General features: G+C 43.1%; 1 protein-coding gene across 1 annotated transcript in view; it reads right to left on the bottom strand.

Moving 5' to 3' along the window:
- Positions 1-328: 328 nt before the first annotated feature.
- The window catches only part of LOC126267860 (uncharacterized), a 31251-nt gene continuing 12343 nt past the window's right edge, over positions 329-19236 (bottom strand). The window contains exon 3 of the mRNA XM_049973170.1: positions 329-556. Within this exon, the coding sequence (XP_049829127.1) occupies positions 329-556 (228 nt within the window). The remainder of the gene's footprint in view (positions 557-19236) is intronic.

Here is a 19236-nt window from a genome sequence, read left to right as displayed (position 1 = left end):
GAATACTAACTACGAGAATAGAACATCTTCAATGAGAATTTTGACACAAAGGATCGTAGAGGAGGGTAAGTTGAGACCGAGGCTGATAAACATGGGAAGTGTCCGTCTGTGACTTCAGATGCCCAGCTTGGAACAGGTGGGAAATACTTTGGCACACTGTGAAGCAACAGGAACGGTCATTGGTAGGTGTAAGACGTCCTGTTCCACTATGACATTGAGAGCACAGTAAAAGCCGAATATCGTGTACTCAGAATGATGTCGCATGGAATCCTAGAAACACGTCGGTAATGTCTGGTCTCAGAGTGACAGCAGACTGTGAGCAGCTGAGCTAGTAAATTACGTGGTCGCCTCTACCAGCGTAGCCATCATAGCTGCCCCCTTGACCACCGCCATAGCTGCCGTCATAACCACCCCCATAGCTGCCATCATAACCACCGCCATAGCTGCCATCATAACCACCTCCATAGGTGCCATCGTAACCACCCTGGTAGCCGCCGTACTGGTCGTGAGGTTCAGGATCAGCTATCGCTGACGCCAGGAACACCACAAGGAACACCTGAAAGTAACAAAGACACACATCTTACACTGGGTCTTCATTCAGCATCAGTAGGAACATTTTATAAGACTAAAGAACCATGTCTCACACTGATTTCTACATAAGCATGGACAGGTACAACCAATAATAGCATGACGCAACATAGTATAAACGCATATCCATCAACAGCAACAGGTGCATGTGTAACTAAAAAGCAGGGTCGGTTTGTAAATTTCTACTCCAGTGTAATAGGATCACACAGAAACCACCGTTGACGCGGTGAAGACTTACAGACTGTAAGAAAAATAAGTTGACCCTTCCTGCCAGAGTAAAACTACATGCTGGGAATGGATTCGAATTGGAACACTTGCAGAGACCTTTGGTTCGAGTCCAGTTTTGGCACACAATTCTATTCTGGCAGTATGTTTCCACACTCCATTGCATAGCGAAAATCCTTTCTGGAAAGGGAAGTTGCGTCACTGAATTTGCATACAGTGATGAATACGTATCATACACTTTTTGTGCTGCTTTTTATCAACAACACAAGGAAAGAAAACAGTTTTTAAGTTTACCACAATTATGACGGCATATTGAGACTTACGTCAGAAGAAAAAGTGAAGGCATTTAGTTTTTAATCAAGATATGAAAAGATGCATGTTAACTGCGTATGTCATTGGTGTCCACTTTTACAAGAATATATTACTAGATACTGATACTAATTCCAAGATCCTAGATAATTTTTTGACTCTATGTGACACCGGTCCCGCCGCCGTGGTTGCACTTCAAGCAAGACGTTAACTATTCTTGTCTGTTATGGCAGTAACCAGATTCTTCATTGGATAACTGTTTCGAACAGGTTTCTCTCACCTCCTACAGTTATATCCTGTACGATGTTTCTCTACCATAGAACACCGCGTCCAAGCGAATACTATTACTATTTTCTCCAAGAAAAGACACTACCTTAGGATACGTCGTTCTGAGCCTCATGTCTCCATTCTCCTGTCTCTCAGCCATCTTAATCTTCCGAGATATCGCCAAATCCTGCTGTTGCGTTTACGTCTCCAGTTTAACGATCATCAAATCATCATTCTCATTTATACGATTATTCATCACTTTCGATGTTGTTTTGTTTATCATTGCTTTCAGTCTTAATCTTTTCTTATTCTTCGGTTAAATAATCTGATATATAATACACTTATACTTTTATCACTAATATTTCCCTTCAGGTCTATCCGTTTTTCGTCGTAAGTGCTAAACAAAAAGTGATGAGCTGAAACGCTGCCTATGTCTTTTGTAACATGATCTGGTCTTTAGCGATTTGCCAATTTTATTCCTCACACTTACACTTATAGATATTGTAAAGTACTTGTATGTTTACTTTATCTTTATGCTAACAACTTATTTGCTATTTCAATGTCGAAGGAAGGCTCCCTAGGCTCGCAAATGTTTTTTCTTTCTTATTCGTCATATTGCTGGTCAGAAATGCTTGTATAATATGTTAATTTTATGTGTCGTTGTCGTAGTCTTCAGGCCGAAGACTGGTCTGACGCAGCTCTCCGCGCGAGTCTGTCCTGTGCTGGCTATTCATTTCTACTTAACTACCGTTACTTACATGCACTTGACACTGTTTACTGCAGTTACAGTGCACACATAATTTCGTGTCTTTCAGTATATGTTCTCTCTCTGCCACGGAGGCACAGCCCTCTGAAGATAGTGATAATTTACAAGTAGGTACAACACTGAAGGCTGTATATTGCTGGAATGTGATATAAAATTAAGAAACATTTTGCGTATGCTATAATTACCTATAGGATTACATAAAGACATGTGATTCGTTAACAGTCTTAACACAAATCATGGAAACTTTTGTACACAATACTGTAATGAATGAATGGACGAACATAGCCTACATATATTTTAATGTATACAATACATCAATATACATTTAATGTAGAAAAACTTTCAAAAGTGCCTGACCGATGCACTTCAAATTTACTCGATTCTCTAATGAACTTTCAGACGGACATAGTATGTAAATCTCTAAATATACATATAATCTGTAAATATATAGTTATATATAATGTTAAACATAGTTCCAAAACTCTTCGAAAATTATTCACAGATATATCTCAGATATTTAACCGGTACCCTAATGAACAAGACACAGGCTACAAATGTATTACATATACACTCCTGGAAATTGAAATAAGAACACCGTGAATTCATTGTCCCAGGAAGGGGAAACTTTATTGACACATTCCTGGGGTCAGATACATCACATGATCACACTGACAGAACCACAAGCACATAGACACAGGCAACAGAGCATGCACAATGTCGGCACTAGTACAGTGTATATCCACCTTTCGCAGCAATGCAGGCTGCTATTCTCCCATGGAGACGATCGTAGAGATGCTGGATGTAGTCCTGTGGAACGGCTTGCCATGACATTTCCACCTGGCGCCTCAGTTGGACCAGCGTTCGTGCTGGACGTGCAGACCGCGTGAGACGACGCTTCATCCAGTCCCAAACATGCTCAATGGGGGACAGATCAGGAGATCTTGCTGGCCAGGGTAATTGACTTACACCTTCTAGAGCACGTTGGGTGGCACGGGATACATGCGGACGTGCATTGTCCTGTTGGAACAGCAAGTTCCCTTGCCGGTCTAGGAATGGTAGAACGATGGGTTCGATGACGGTTTGGATGTACCGTGCACTATTCAGTGTCCCCTCGACTATCACCAGAGGTGTACGGCCAGTGTAGGAGATCGCTCCCCACACCATGATGCCGGGTGTTGGCCCTGTGTGCCTCGGTCGTATGCAGTCCTGATTGTGGCGCTCACCTGCACGGCGCCAAACACGCATACGACCATCATTGGCACCAAGGCAGAAGCGACGCTCATCGCTGAAGACGACACGTCTCCATTCATTCCTCCACTCACGCCTGTCGCGACACCACTGGAGGCGGGCTGCACGATGTTGGGGCGTGAGCGGAAGACGGCCTAACGGTGTGCGGGACCGTAGCCCAGCTTCATGGAGACGGTTGCGAATGGTCCTCGCCGACACCCCAGGAGCAACAGTGTCCCTAATTTGCTGGGAAGTGGCGGTGCGGTCCCCTACGGCACTGCGTAGGACCCTACGGTCTTGGCGTGCACCCGTGCGTCGGTGCGGTCCGGTCCCAGGTCGACGGGCACGTGCACCTTCCGCCGACCACTGGCGACAACATCGATGTACTGTGGAGACCTCACGCCCCACGTGTTGAGCAATTCGGCGGTACGTCCACCCGGCCTCCCGCATGCCCACTATACGCCCTCGCTCAAAGTCCGTCAACTGCACATACGGTTCACGTCCACGCTGTCGCGGCATGCTACCAGTGTTAAAGACTGCGATGGAGCTCCGTATGCCACGGCAAACTGGCTGACACTGACGGCGGCGGTGCACAAATGCTGCGCAGCTAGCGCCATTCGACGGCCAACACCGCGGTTCCTGGTGTGTCCGCTGTGCCTTGCGTGTGATTATTGCTTGTATAGCCCTCTCGCAGTGTCCGGAGCAAGTATGGTGGGTCTGACACACCGGTGTCAATGTGTTCTTTTTTCCATTTCCAGGAGTGTATGTGTATTATAATACATGTGTAATGTTTATGTATAACATAAATGTAAAATAATGTATATGTAATACAGAATAGGGAAACCTTGTTGTTAATAATCTCAAAAAATTCTTAGCCAATATACGTCAGATTTTCACAAGCTATTCTAACGAACATATGGACGAACATAGACTATACAGTTTTAGTTTATAAACACATACATATTATGTCTGAGGGAAATGTTCAGAGAGAGGAGTAGATGGAGAGAGAGTGAGAGAGTGGGAGGGCGGGGGGGGGGGGGTGGGGTGGCGGGAAGGAGTTTAGGATATGTGTCCAGTTCGCATACATATTAAGCAACTGCGAAGTATTGTGGGGTTTGCTAGTAATATACGAATATGCATAAGAAAATTATGTATGTACTATATACAAGGTGTCTGGAAATCCCCCTTCCCAACTTATATAGGCCTTGAAGAAGGGAGTGCGTAAATTATATTCTGAATAGAAACCCATGTTCTGAAACGTACTGTTTCCGTTCTACGATGGTTTCAATTCAAATGTTGGAGGAACTAAATTAGGCCTGAAGCAGTACAATCATTAGGTAACAATTCGAAAGGAAATATGACGAAACATCCATTTATCACTTAGACACATTTGTTCCTATTAATACTTGAACATTACGTGTTCACATTGCTCTGTTGTGTCGTGGTCTTCAGTCCGGTAACTTGTTTTATACAACTCTCGACGCTACTCTATCCTGTGGAAGTCTCTTCATCTCCGAGCAACTACTACAGCCTACCTCCTTCTGAATCTGCGTAGTGTATTCATCTCTTGGTCTCCTTCTACGATTTATATCCTTCACGCTTCCCTCGAATACTACATTGGTGAGCCCATGATGACTCGGAACGTGTCCTACCAAACGAACACTTCTTATTGTCAAGTTGTGTCACAAATTCTTCTTCCCGCCAAATCTATTCAGTACCTCCTCATTAGTTATGTGATGTACCCATCTGATCTTTAGCATTCTTCTGTAAGACCACTTTTCGAAAGCTAATATTATCTTCTTATCTTAACTATTTACCGTCCATGTTTCACTTCCATACATGGCTACACTCCATAGAAATACTTTCAGAAACGACATCCTGACACTTAACTCTATACTCTATGTTAACAAATTTCTCTTCTTCATAAACGCTTTCCTTGCCATTGCCAGTCTTCATTTTATGTCCTCTCTATTTCAACCATCATTTCTTATTTTGCTCCCCAAATAGCAAAACTCATCTACTACTTTAAGTGTCTCATTTCCTAATATAATTCCCTGAGCGTCACCCGACTTAAGTCGACTACATTCCATTATCCTCGTTTTGTTTCTGTTGATGTTCGTCTTATACCCTCCATTCAAGACACTGTCCATTCCGTTCTACTTCTCCTGCAGGTCCTTTGACGTCTCTGACAGAATTACATTGTCGTTGGAAAACCTAAAAGTTTATCATTCTTCTCCATGGATTTCAATTCCTACTCCAAATTTTTCTTTTGTTTCCTTTACTGCATGCTCCATATACAGATTTAATATCATCGGGGATAGGCTACAGCTCTGTCTCACTCCCTTCTCAAATACTGCTTCCTTTCGTGGCTCTCGATTCTTATAACTGCCATTTGATTTCTGTACAAATTGTAAATAGTCTCTCGCTCCCCATATTTTTTACCCCTGCCAGCTTCAGAATTTGAAAGAGAGTATTCCAGTCAGCATTGCCAAAATCTTTCTCTAAGACTACAAATGCTAGAAACGTAGGTTTGCCTTCCCTTAATCTTTCTTCTAAGATAAGTCGTAGGGTCAGTATTGCCTCACACGTTCCAACATTTCTATGGAATCGAAACTGTTTTCCCCGAGCCGGCTTCTACCAATTTTTCCCTTCGTCTGTAAGGAATTCGTGTTAGTATTTTGCAGCCGTGACTTATTAAACTGATGATTCGGTAATTTTCACACCTGTCAACACCTGCTTTCTCTGGAATTGGAATTATCACATTATTCTTGAAGTCTGAGTGTTATTCGCCTGTCTCATACATCTGGCTCACCAGATGAAGAGTTTTGTCTTGGCTGGCTCCCCCAAGGCTGTTAGTAGTTCTATCGTAATGTTTTCTACTCCCGAGGCATTTTTTTCTACATGCGTCCTTCAGAGCTCTGTACAATCCTTCACACAGCACATATCTCCCTTTCATCTTTAACTATGTCCTCTCCCATTTCCATAATATTGCCCTCACGTACCTCCCTGGTACAGATCGTGTCTGCATTATTTCATAACAAAAGAACCCAACTAGTGTACGTACAGAACAGTACTGATGTATTACAACAGCGGCTCGATGTGGCGACCACTAGCGGTGTTACAGACACTTTAGTGGCGAAGAGTCTTCTGGTATACACACTCCATCCCACCTGATGTCTCTTGTTTTGTCTCTACAGGAATCTCGTAAACTAAATTTTGTGTAGGACCCCACAAAAAGCAGCCCATAGCACTTAAATCCGGCGATCGAGGCGGCCACAAGGTTGGCCATATTTCACTATACCAATTTTGAGATGTACCCCAGTCGTACGTGCTAAGTGAGGTTGTACATCATCATGCTGAAAGCACATTTCCTGACGAAGATTCAGCGGCAGTAAAAATCGTCATGTACACTGTTGCACTTCACGACAAGTAACGAAAGAGGTTTCTCTCTTTCACTCAGTGGAAATGGCGCTTTACACATCTGAATTGCAAACCGTCGTAGAGCGGAAACGGTACATTTCCGGACATGGATCCCTATTCATAATATTGTGTACTCACTCCGAACATCCTGTATACGGCACGGGATATTTAAATTGTTGGAATCAATAAAATACTTGTTAGACATCTTTGTTACGATCCGTTTATCTGACAGAGTAATGCATACATTGTTACTGGTGGACAGCAGGGTGTGCCAGTCGAATGGGGAAGCTAACATAGTAGACTGTATTGAACAGGACATCAGTCGTGGCCATTTCAAATAGAAATATAAAGTGAACGGGATGTGTACGTCACCGGGTTTCGAAGGTACATGGGATCCAACGATGTGTAGAGTCGTGTACTCTAAAAAAGGTTTTACGTAAGGGCCTATCAATTTTGTGATTATTTAACATCACTGTGTCTGTAACCATTTTGCACTTTACCTTTAATCATTTGATTGTCTTGGCACTCCATTTGTTTCCTGCGATTTTTAATATCCGTGTGTGAAAGATATATCGATGATGACTAATCTTGAAGAAGAGGGAGGCTTGTTATGACAATCATAATCATTGTGGAAGTTAAAAACGTGTTGGGAAACATGGGAGTTTCCCAGCTGATATACGAAGAGACTAGCGCATTCCCTTTTTTTGGAGTTGTAAATCAAGGACTAGAGTAGGTCGTTTTATTGAATAAGTGATGTGTGAAACTAAATTTCTTTGAACTCCATTTCGTTCCAAAAAAATTCTTCATTGCCTTTCTTAGTAAACTTTTTCCTATTAGACTGAGGATATTTTTGAACAGAAAGCAATATTGTAATTCAAATCATGTTATCACCTATAGTGGGAAATACTACATTTATATTATATAAGTTAGTCACTGCTTAAATGGTACAATGCATATATAATATAAATAAGCCAAGGGCAGTAGTTATCAATCTCCAGTGCTACTATCAAACGTTTCAGTGAAATATGGAAAGTAAGAGAACAGCTAAGGGTAGATTGAAGGTGTGGTGCAAGCAGTATATCGTGCCTGGATAGCTCAGCTGGTAAGAACATTCAGATTGTCGTTTCGGTTGCCAGTCTGTTAAACATTTTAATGTTTCAGAAACTTTGTGTGAATCGTACACCTCACGGTGGGGTGATAGATGCAATAATAATTCTTAGGCTATGGTTATGTTCCATTATTTCCTGGTGACATTAATCTATAAAATTACGCAATAAATGTTCGGTGTAACTGGAATGCATGACAGAAAGTACTGGCAGATTCAGACTTTCAGTTGGGTCGAAGATAAGTCTTGGCAGCTCACTTGGTCACAGCAAAGCGGGGGCCACAAGTCCATCCATGGTTCAACAAGCCATTTTAATCAACTAAATATCTAAAGAAAGTAGACTGGATTCTACATAAATAGTCTCCCACGCTTGGCACTGTCCTCTTCTTTTCAATAAATCAAAATTAATGAAGATTAAGTTGCCTGTTAACTTGCGATTTTCGCTTTTTAATTACCCAGCTACTTTCACAACATTTCTGGAATAATTTGTTTGGTTGCAAGAAGTATATAAGCCGAGCTGATTTTTACTAACACTGAGTTAGATTTAATAACATTATCTAAATTATTAATGGGATGTAGTTATGCTTCCAGAAATGTCCACACTTTGAAACATGTGGCGTTGTTTGTAATCAAAAGCCTTCACAGACTAATTGCTTTACTTAGAGCAATGTTGTAGACGGGATATCAGAAATCAGCACTACAGTTGAATGCTAGATAATTATTCACAGAATGCTGTGGGAATAATTTTTCGTTTAAATAAATATGAATACTCCTACTGTTACTGGTTTTTACGACCAGACTGAGAGCATAGCATAAGACTCTCGTGAAAGTTTGTTAACATTAGGCGATATGTGTGGTGTCACCGCCAGACACCACACTTGCTAGGTGGTAGCCTTTAAATCGGCCGCGGTCCTGTAGTATACGTCGGACCCGCGTGTCGCCACTATCAGTGATTTGCAGACCGAGCGCCGCCACACGGCAGGCCTAGAGAGACTTCCTAGCACTCGCCCAGTGGTGCAGCCGACTTTGCTAGCGATGGTTCACTCACTTCTACGCTCTGATTTGCCGAGACGATAGTTAGCATAGCATTCAGCTACGTTATTTGCTACGACCTAGCAAGGCGCCAGTATCCGTACTATTGATATTGTGAATCATGTACCATAAAGAGCGACGTTCGTCATTAATGGATTAAAGTTCAGTATTCCACCAGCTACGTCCGTTTTTCTCAATTCTAATTCCCCTTGTCATGTTCCAGACCTCGCGCCAGCCTGCGTGAGCTAAAACGCGTGCATTTCGGCCTCCTTTAGTAACCCTGTGTTGGCTCTCCTGCCAACCACAACAATATGTGTTACATGCTTGCTACTGTAACGAAAAACATGTACCTGCAAGCGTTATTATCACAGGTAAGCATATCTACAGAGTTTGCGACTGCAGTGTTAAATATCGAGATTGAAGCCTGAAAACCGAACTCGTGTTGTAGCTACTAGACAGATAAAAACGTAGCGGCATAAATTTACTGTGGCTCATTAGAGTTAATTAGGGGTCACACGAAAGGTCATTCAATTAAACAGCAGCTTGAGTTCCTCGACGATTTGTTGCCACGACTGGACTTTACTTAAGATTACTCGTAGCCAGATCTCCATAAAATTTTATACCTGCATGTGAAATAATTAAATTGTAATTTACACCAAAGTTGGAAAAACGTAGAGGTAACTTGAAGTATAAATTATTCGTTGACTTGCAGTAGTGTTTAGATGTGCTTCCGCATTGTGAATAAAATACGCGTTTTTGGAATATCGGACTGGCTTTGTGATACGCTTGAGGTATTGTTAACAAGTGTAACCCAGCACCACTCAACTACAAGATCGGTTGTCAACCAGTGTAACTGCCATAAAAATATCTGGACTTACGTTTCAGGAGCAATATAATGTTTCAAGTTGGCATTAAACTGCTTGTAGGAAAAGCAGGTACCACATACAGACGTATTGTAAGAGTCCAAGAAACAGGTAGCTCACAGAACTTTCGTTCGACCGATTCTTGATCATTGTTCATCAATCTGGGACTGTTACCAGATTGGATTAATAGAGGAGATGCAGAAGATTCCAAGAAGAGCAGTGCGCGTAATATTTGCTTTAGCGAGAGATCTCATGAAATACCACGAACATTTATTCTTAAAAATTCATCCCAATGTTAGGTGTACAACCTGCACATACACTGCATTTCCACGAAGCCTACATCCAAGAATCATGACTAAATAAAAACAAATATGAAGACGTGTATGTTCATCGGTCATATCACAGCGTTAGGTGCTAATAAAACATGTTTATGCACTAATGTGAAGACTGACAAGCGGAGGGTCCTAATAAACTCAAGTCGTTATGGATTCACATTAAAAACTCGTAAAATAAAGATACCATAGGCGAAATGGGCGACTCCATTAGTGTGTGGTTTTCAAAGTGTCCGTAACGGAAATGTCATGAAAGCATTCTTGAACAAATCAAATGAAATTACACCTGTACATTCTACTACACGCTACGGTCGCAGGTTTGAATCCTGCCTCGGGCATGGATTTGTGTGATGTCCTTCGGTTAGTTAGGTTTAATTAGTTCTAAGTTCTAGGCGACTGATGACCTCAGAAGTTAAGTCGCATACTGCCCAGAGCCATTTGAATCATTTTGAACCTTTCTACTGTATGAACAATGCCGGTTATTTTTTGGGAGATAATTTTGTTGCTTTCAGAACTATTCGAGGTCACTAACGTAGGTGCGGCCGGTGGCACTGGACACACAGGTAGCCGGTTCGAAGGCTGGTAGTAGAAAAATCTCCAGCAACAGTATTTGCCCTGCAAAGACACAAGAGGTGATGGCGCGAAATTTCTTATCACTAAACCGTCGCCAGTGTTCCTGACCTCTTCGCAGTCTCTTAAGGAGTGAGGGGATATGACACTGTTGGTGGTGATTCATTGTCAGATGGGAACGGTAAGCTTGCTGATATTCGAGCTGAGTAGGTTGTGCGCTGGCACCGGATTTCACTTTCTCTTTTCTCTCATCATCACCATAAAATACAAACATGAGTCTGCGCTATACGCAAGTCCACTACAGTAAACTACACAGATTTAAGAGACAACTCTCACACGTCGTGAATAAAATGGCCATTGTTGGAAGAGAAACGAGGGGGGCAGGGGACGGAAAGAGACTCCTCACCGATTCCGAGGCTGAACTATCACTCGCGGTTTTCTCTCAGATATCAGTTCTCCAAATCTCTTTTACTATGTGTTGTAGCAAAAATTTGGGCCATCTAGTACGTATTACAACTTCTGTTACTTAATTTTAAAATCGACGTAATTATTTCACTACCCGGATACGAACTCCTTTTGTGTTTTAGGCTTTGTCCACATATGAAACAACGATTTTTGTATTGTATATTCTTCGACTTCGAGTCATCGGTCTTCTGTATGGTTTGATGCGGGAACTCACGAATTCATCTCCTGTACTAACCTCTTCACCCCCGAGTAGCACTTCAAAACTACGTCCTCATTTACTTGTTGGATGTATTTCAATCTTTTCCTCTACAGTTTTTGTCCTCTACAGCTCCCTCTGTCTTAACAGATGTCCTATTACTCTGTCCCTTCTCGTTGTTAGTTTTTTCCACGTGTTCCTTTCCTCTCCAGATTCTGCGCAGAACCTCCTCATTCCTTACTATACCAGTCCACCTAATTTTCAAAATTCGTGTGTAGCACCATATCTCAGATACTTAGATTCTCTTCTCTTCCGATTTTCTCACAGTCCATAGTCCACTATCATACAATGCTATGCTCCAAACGTACTTCCTCAGAAACTTTTTCCTCACATTAGGGCCTTTGTTTGATAATAGTAAACTTTTCTTGGCCAGGAGTGACCATTTTGCCAGTGCTAGTCTGCTTTTGATGTCCTTCTTGCTGCGTCCGTGATTGGATACTTCACTGTTTAGGTAGCAGAATGCCTTAATTTCATCTACATCATAACGATCAACTCTGATGTTAAGTTTCTCGCTGTACTCGTTACTGCTACTTCTCATTACTTCCGTCTTTCTTTGATGCACTCTCAATCCATATTCAGTACTCATAGGATTGTTCATTCCATTCAGCGTACCATGAATTCTTCTTCACTTTCACTCTGGATACCAATGTCATCAGCGAATCATATCATTGATATCCTTCCACCTTGAATTTTAATTCCACTCCTGAACCTATTGTTTAATTCCATCGTTGCTACAGATTCAACGTAGGGGGGAAAGGCTACGTCCCTGTCTCACACCCCTTTTAACACGAGCGCTTCGTTCTTGATCGTCTACTTTTATTATTCCCTCTTGGCTCTTGTACATAATGCACATAGCCCGTCTCTACCTGTAGTTTACACTTACTTTTTTTCTTAGAATTTCGAACAACTGGTACCATTTTACATTATCGATCGCTTTTACCAGGTCGACAAATCCTACGAATGAGTTTTGATTTTTCTTAAGTCTTGCTTCCGTTGTCAACCGCTAGGTCAGAGTTGCCTCTTTGGTGCCTTTACCTTTCTAAACCTACACTGCCCGTCATCTAGCATGTTCTTTTTTTCAGATTTTTTTGTATATTATTCTTGTCAGCAACCTGGATGCATCAGCTGTTAATCTGATTGCGCAATGATTCTCACGCTTGTCAGCTCCTGCAGTCTTCGGAAATGTGTGGTTGATATTTTTCCGAATGTCAGATGATATGTCGCCAGACTCATCCGTTGTGCACAGCAATTTGAATAGTCGTTTTGTTGCCACTTCCCCCAATAATTTTAGAAATTCTGATGGAATCTTATCTATCCCTTCTCCCTGATTTGTTCTGAAGTCCTCTAAACCTCTCTTAACTTATAATTCTGATACTGGATCACCTATCGCTTCTAGACCAACTCATGTTCCTTGTACTACCTTTATCAGACAAATCTTTCTCCTCATAGAGGCCTTCAGTGTACTCTTTCCCCCTACCCTTTCTCTTCTCTGCATTTAACAGTGGAATTACCGTTGCAGTCTTAATGTTACCATCCTTGATGTTTATGTCACCGAAGGTTGTTTTGACTTTCCTGTTATGCTGAGACAGTCCCTCCGACAATCATTTATTTTTCGATTTCTTCACTTTTTTATGCAGTCATTTCGTCTTACTTCCCTGCACTTCCTATTTATTTCATTCGTCAGCGACTTCTATTTCTCTGTTCCTGAATTTTCCTAAACATTTTCGTACTTCGTTCTTTCATCGATCAACTAAAGCATTTCTTTTGTTGCCCACGGTTTCTTTGCAGTTACCTTCTTTGTACCTATGTCTTTCTTGCCATCTTCTGTGATTGCCCCTTTTAGGGTCGTCGTTGTATCTCTAGCTTGAGATAGCTTCAAGCGTATCTCGTCATTCCTTAGCACTTCTGTATACCACTTCTTCGTGCATTGATTCTTCCTGACTAATCTCTTTAACTTCAGCCTATACTTCATCACTACTACAGTGTGATTTGATTCTATAACTGTTCCTTGTTACACCTCAAAATCCAATGTCTGATTTTGGAATCTCTCTCTGACTATGATGTAACCTAACTGAAATCATCCCACATCACCAGGCCTTTTCCAAGTGTACCTCATCCTCTTGTGATTCTTGAACAGAAGATTCGCTATTACTAGATGAAATTCATTACAGATCAAAAGTAGTCTTTCTCCTCTCTGACTCTTGATCCCAAGCCGATACTCTCCTGTAACCGTTTCTTCTACTCCTTCGCCTACAACAGCATTCCAGTCCCCCATGACAATAAGATTTTCATCTCCCTTTACACACTGTATTAAACTTACAATATCTTCATACACTTCCTCCAACTTCTCATCTTCAGCTTGCGACGTCGGCATGTATACCTGAACTGGCGTTGTCGGTGTTGCTTTGATGTCGATTCTGATAGGAACAACCCTATAACTGAACTGTCCTTAGTAACACGCTTTCTGCCCTACGTTCCTATTCAAACGAGTCCTACTCCCGTTACAGCATTTTCTGCAGATTTTGATATTACCCAATACTCGTCTGACCAGAGATCCTTGTCTTCTTTCCATTTCACTTCACTGATCCCTACTGTATTTGGCTTGAACTTTTGCATTTCCCTTTTCAGATTTTCTAGCTACCATACCACATTCACGCTTCTCACATTCCACGCCCCGACTCGTAGTTCGTTATCCTTTCTGCTTGTCATGGCCACCTCCCACTTTGCCGTCCCCTTCTGGAGATCCGAATGGGGGACTATACAGGAATCAGACTGAGATTATCACTCTGCAGCGGAGTGTGCGCTGATGTGAAACTTGCTGGCAGATTAAAACTGTGTGCCGGATCGAGACTCGAACTCGGGATACGGGAAACATCCCCCAGACAGTGGCTAAGCCATGTCTCCGCAATATCCTTTCTTTCAGGAGTGCTTGTTCTGCTAGGTTCGCAGGAGTGCTTCTATAAAGTTAGGAAGGTAGGAGACGAGGTATTGGCAGAAGTAAAGCTGTGAGGACGGGGCGTGAGAAGTGCTTGGGTAGCTCAGACGGTAGACCACTTGCCCGCGAAAGGCAAAGGTCCCGAGTTCGAGTCTCCGTCCGGCACGCAGTTTTAATCTGCCAGAAAGTTTCATATACTGGAATCTTTTGCCAATGGAAAGACCATTATGACACTTTTTCAATAACTAGCCACATGTCCTGTGGAAGCTCGTTATTTGTCTTTAATGCAGATGTATGCCTTGCCTACTTCATTCTCCTGCCGCTGATCACTGCTGGTTTTTCCGGCCTTATGGGAAATTTCCCACCCCAGGGACAAGTGCCCTGAACCACTGTACGCTCTTCCGCCCTCTTTGACGAGTCCGTTGGCAGAATAAGGGTAACTTCTTATGCTCGAAGTTTTCGGCCGCCAATGCTGATATTCTAATTACCGATTTGTTACCTGTTTCGGAGTTCTTGTCTTTTGTTGGTATTAGAGCTCAGAATGAATTTTCGCTCTGCAACGGAGTGTGCACTGATCTGAAACTTCGTGGCAGATTAAAACTGCGTGCCGGACCTGGATTTCAACCTATGTGTATCTGTTTCGATAGGTGGGTAGTAACAAGTGTTCTTCAGGAATAGTGTATCTAAGACACACTTCGACTTCATCTTTCTATGAAACACTGTTGTTGATAGCATACGTTTTTGCTGTCATGATTTAGTTAATTCATACAATTGCTGCTTCTACAGTCTCCCGCTATCTTCGCACTTTAGTATAATTGTGATAAATGATAGGCAACACGACATACTTCAGAAAATCTCTATCTCAATTTATTATTCAGTATACTTTATTTCACTCATTCGACTCACAGTTTTTCACACTCTACATATGTGTGATATCGTTTCGTCTTGGGTGATAGCCACGCAAAGAGGTCTCAGTCTGTAAGAGCGTTGACTGTGTTTCAGCACGTAGATTAAACGGATGTACGTGATTAGCAGGTGGCGCGTAATCGCGTGTCTGATTGGTTTCAAGGGCAAACAGTGGGTGCACTTGTTGTTGAAGCAGGCATTAATCAGCTGTTGGTCGGATTCACGTACCTCATGGACGGTGTATACACAGTATTGTGGCAGCATGTTTGGTGAAACCGGAGCGTTCATCGAGCCTGGGTTGACCTTGTGGGTACTAATGTGACTGCCAAGATAAGTATATGAAATATCGAATTTGGGATTGTATCCTAGAAAGTCAGTCAGAGAGCACTCTTTTTGGTAAGACAGTAACTCATGTTATTAGCTAGACGCTCTGTCACAATAAGCAATGTATGGCAACACAGTTTTTTCTGATATAAACAGACGTTTTTGATTAATAATCAAAACGTCTGTGGTCCCGGGTTCCAAACCCGGCACCGCTTACTTTTCGATTATTAATCAGGATTGGCGGCCGAAAACTTCCGCCATAAGAAATCACCCTCACTCTGCCAACAGCCATGTCAAAGAAGGTGGAGGGGCGGACAGAGTTTCAGAGCACTCTCTTGTTCTTGGGGTGGTAAACTGCACCTAAAGACGGAAGAATAGGCAACTATGAACGGCATGACGATGCAGAAGGCAGTGGAAACCGCGACATTAAAAACATATAATGTGTGTCCAGAGGACATGTGGCCTTGTCCTGTAATTGAAGAACTGTCATGATGATCTGTTCATTGGAAAACGATTCCGGAATAGTCCCCCATTCGGTCCTCCCACAGGGGTTCTGCCAAGGGGGAGGTGACCATGGAAAAAATATTTAACAGTCAACGAAAGTATAGCGTTCTAAGAGTCGGGGCATGGAATGTCAGAAGCTTGAACGTGGCAGGGAAAGCAGAAAATCTGAAAAGCGAAATGCAAAGCCTCATTCGACATATAGTAGGTGTCAGTGAAGTGAAATGGGAAGAAGACGAGGATTTATTGTCAGATTAATAAAGGGTAGAATCAACAGCAGCAGAAAATGGTATAACGGGAGTAGGATTCGTTGTGAATAAGAAGGTAGCGCACAGAGTGTGTTACTGTGAACAGTTCAGTGATAGCGTTGTTCTTATCAGAATCGATAGCAAACCAAAACAGACAACGATAGTTCAGGTATACATGCCAGCATCGCAAGCTGAAGGTCAAGAGATAGAGAGGGTATATGGCAATATTGAAAGAGGAAAATCCGCTAGTCATGGGTAAATAGAAAGCAGTTATAGGGTAAGGAGTAGAAGAAAAGGTTGCAGGATAATTTGGTTTTGGTGCAAGGAATGAGAGAGGAGAAAGACTAACTGAGTTCTGTTATAAATACCAGCTAGTAATAGCCTATATTCTGTTCAAGAATCACAGGAAGGATGAGGTATACTTGGAGAACGTCGGCTGATACAGGAAGATTCGAGTTAGATTGCATCACAGTCAGGCAGAGATTCCTAAATCAGATACGGGAATGAAAAGTGCAGCCAGAAACAGATACAGAAAACGATCACAAGTCGCAGTGATGAAAAATAGTAGTATGAAGCATAAGTCAGGACGAATCAATTGGCAAAAACGTCGGATTCGGAAGCACTAAGGAAAGACGAAATACCCTTGAAGTTCCCTAAAGCTATATATACAGTAATAAGGAATAACTCAGTAGGCAGCACAGTTGAAGACGAATGGACGTATCTAAAAACGGCAATCACAGAAGTTGGAAAGTAAAACATAGGCACAAAGAAGGTAACTGCGATGAAACCATGGGTAACTGGAGAAATACTTGATTTCATATATGAAAGAAAGAGTTAAAAATGTTAGTGTGTATTGAGGAATGGAGGAATACGACTCACTGAAAAATGAAATAAACAGGAAGTGTAGGGATGCTAAGATAAAATGGCAGCACTAGAAAAGTGAAGAAATCGAAGAAGAAATGATTATCGTAAGGACTGACTCAGCACATAGGAAAGTCAAAAGACTCTTCGAAGAAGTTAAAAGCAAGGGTGGTAAAATAAAAAATGCAGCGGAAATTTTACTGTTAAATACAGAGGCGAGAGGCGATAGGTGGAAAGAGTACGTTGAAGGGCACTATGAGGTGGAAAATTTCATGTGATAGAAGAGACTGTAGTCGACTGAGAAGAGATGGGGGATCCAGTATTTGAATCAGAAATTAAAAGAGCATTTGAAAAATCACATAAGGCAGAAGGAATACATGAAATTCCATCAGAATTCCTAAATTAATTGTGGGAAGTGGCAAAAAAACGATTACTATAGACGGTAAATACACTCCTAGAAATGGAAAAAAAGAACACATTGACACTGGTGTGTCAGACCCACCATAATTGCTCCGGACACTGCGAGAGGGCTGTACAAGCAATGATCACACGCACGGCACAGCGGACACACCAGGAACCGCGGTGTTGGCCGTCGAATGGCGCTAGCTGCGCAGCATTTGTGCACCGGCGCCGTCATTGTCAGCCAGTTTGCGGTGGCATACGGAGCTCCATCGCAGTCTTTAACACTGGTAGCATGCCGCGACAGCGTGGACGTGAACCGTATGTGCAGTTGACGGACTTTGAGCGAGGGCGTATAGTGGGCATGCGGGAGGCCGGGTGGACGTACCGCCGAATTGCTCAACACGTGGGGCGTGAGGTCTCCACAGTACATCGATGTTGTCGCCAGGGGTCGGCTAAGGTGCACGTGCCCGTCGACCTGAGACCGGACCGCAGCGACGCACGGATGCACGCCAAGACCGTAGGATTCTACGCAGTGCCGTAGGGGACCGCACCGCCACTTCCCAGCAAATTAGGGACACTGTTGCTCCTGGGGTATCGGCGAGGACCATTCGCAACCGTCTCCATGAAGCTGGGCTACGGTCCCGCACACCGTTAGGCCGTCTTCCGCTCACGCCCCAACATCGTGCAGCCCGCCTCCAGTGGCGTTGCGACAGGCGTGAATGGAGGGACGAATGGAGACGTGTCGTCTTCAGCAATGAGCGTCGCTTCTGCCTTGGTGCCAATGATGGTCGTATGCGTGTTTGGCGCCGTGCAAGTGAGCGCCACAATCAGGACTGCATACGACCGAGGCACACAGGGCCAACACCCGGCGTCATGGTGTGGGGAGCGATCTCCTACACTGGCCGTACACCTCTGGCGATCGTCGAGGGGACACTGAATAGTGCACGGTACATCCAAACCGTCATCGAACCCATCGTTCTACCATTGCTAGACCGGCAAGGGAACTTGCTGTTCCAACAGGACAATGCACGTCCGCATGTATCCCGTGGCACCCAACGTGCTCTAGAAGGTGTAAGTCAACTACCCTGGCCAGCAAGATCTCCGGATCTGTCCCCCATTGAGCATGTTTGGGACTGTATGAAGCGTCGTCTCACGCGGTCTGCACGTCCAGCACGAACGCTGGTCCAACTGAGGCGGCAGGTGGAAATGGCATGGCAAGCCGTTCCACAGGACTACATCCAGCATCTCTACGATCGTCTCCATGGGAGAATAGCACCCTGCATTTGCTGCGAAAGGTGGATATACACTGTACTAGTGCCGATATTGTGCATACTCTGTTGCCTGTGTCTATGTGCCTGTGGTTCTGTCAGTGTGATCATGTGATGTATCTGACCCCGTGGAATGTGTCAATAAAGTTTCCCCTTCCTAGGACAATGAATTCACGGTGTTCTTATTTCAATTTCCAGGAGTGTATGTGAGTCTGGCGATATACCATCTGACTTTCGGAAAAATACTGTCCACACAATACCAAAGTCTGGAAGAGCTGATAAGTGTGAGAATTATCGCACAATCAGCTCAACAGTTCATGCATCCAAGTTTCTGACATGAGTGATATACAGAAGAATTGAAAAGGA

This window comes from Schistocerca gregaria, chromosome 4 (genome assembly GCF_023897955.1).
Source record: "Schistocerca gregaria isolate iqSchGreg1 chromosome 4, iqSchGreg1.2, whole genome shotgun sequence".
Classification (NCBI taxonomy): Eukaryota; Metazoa; Arthropoda; class Insecta; order Orthoptera; family Acrididae; genus Schistocerca; species Schistocerca gregaria.
Note: the sequence above shows the minus strand (reverse complement) of the source record. Positions and strands in the feature narration are given on the sequence as shown.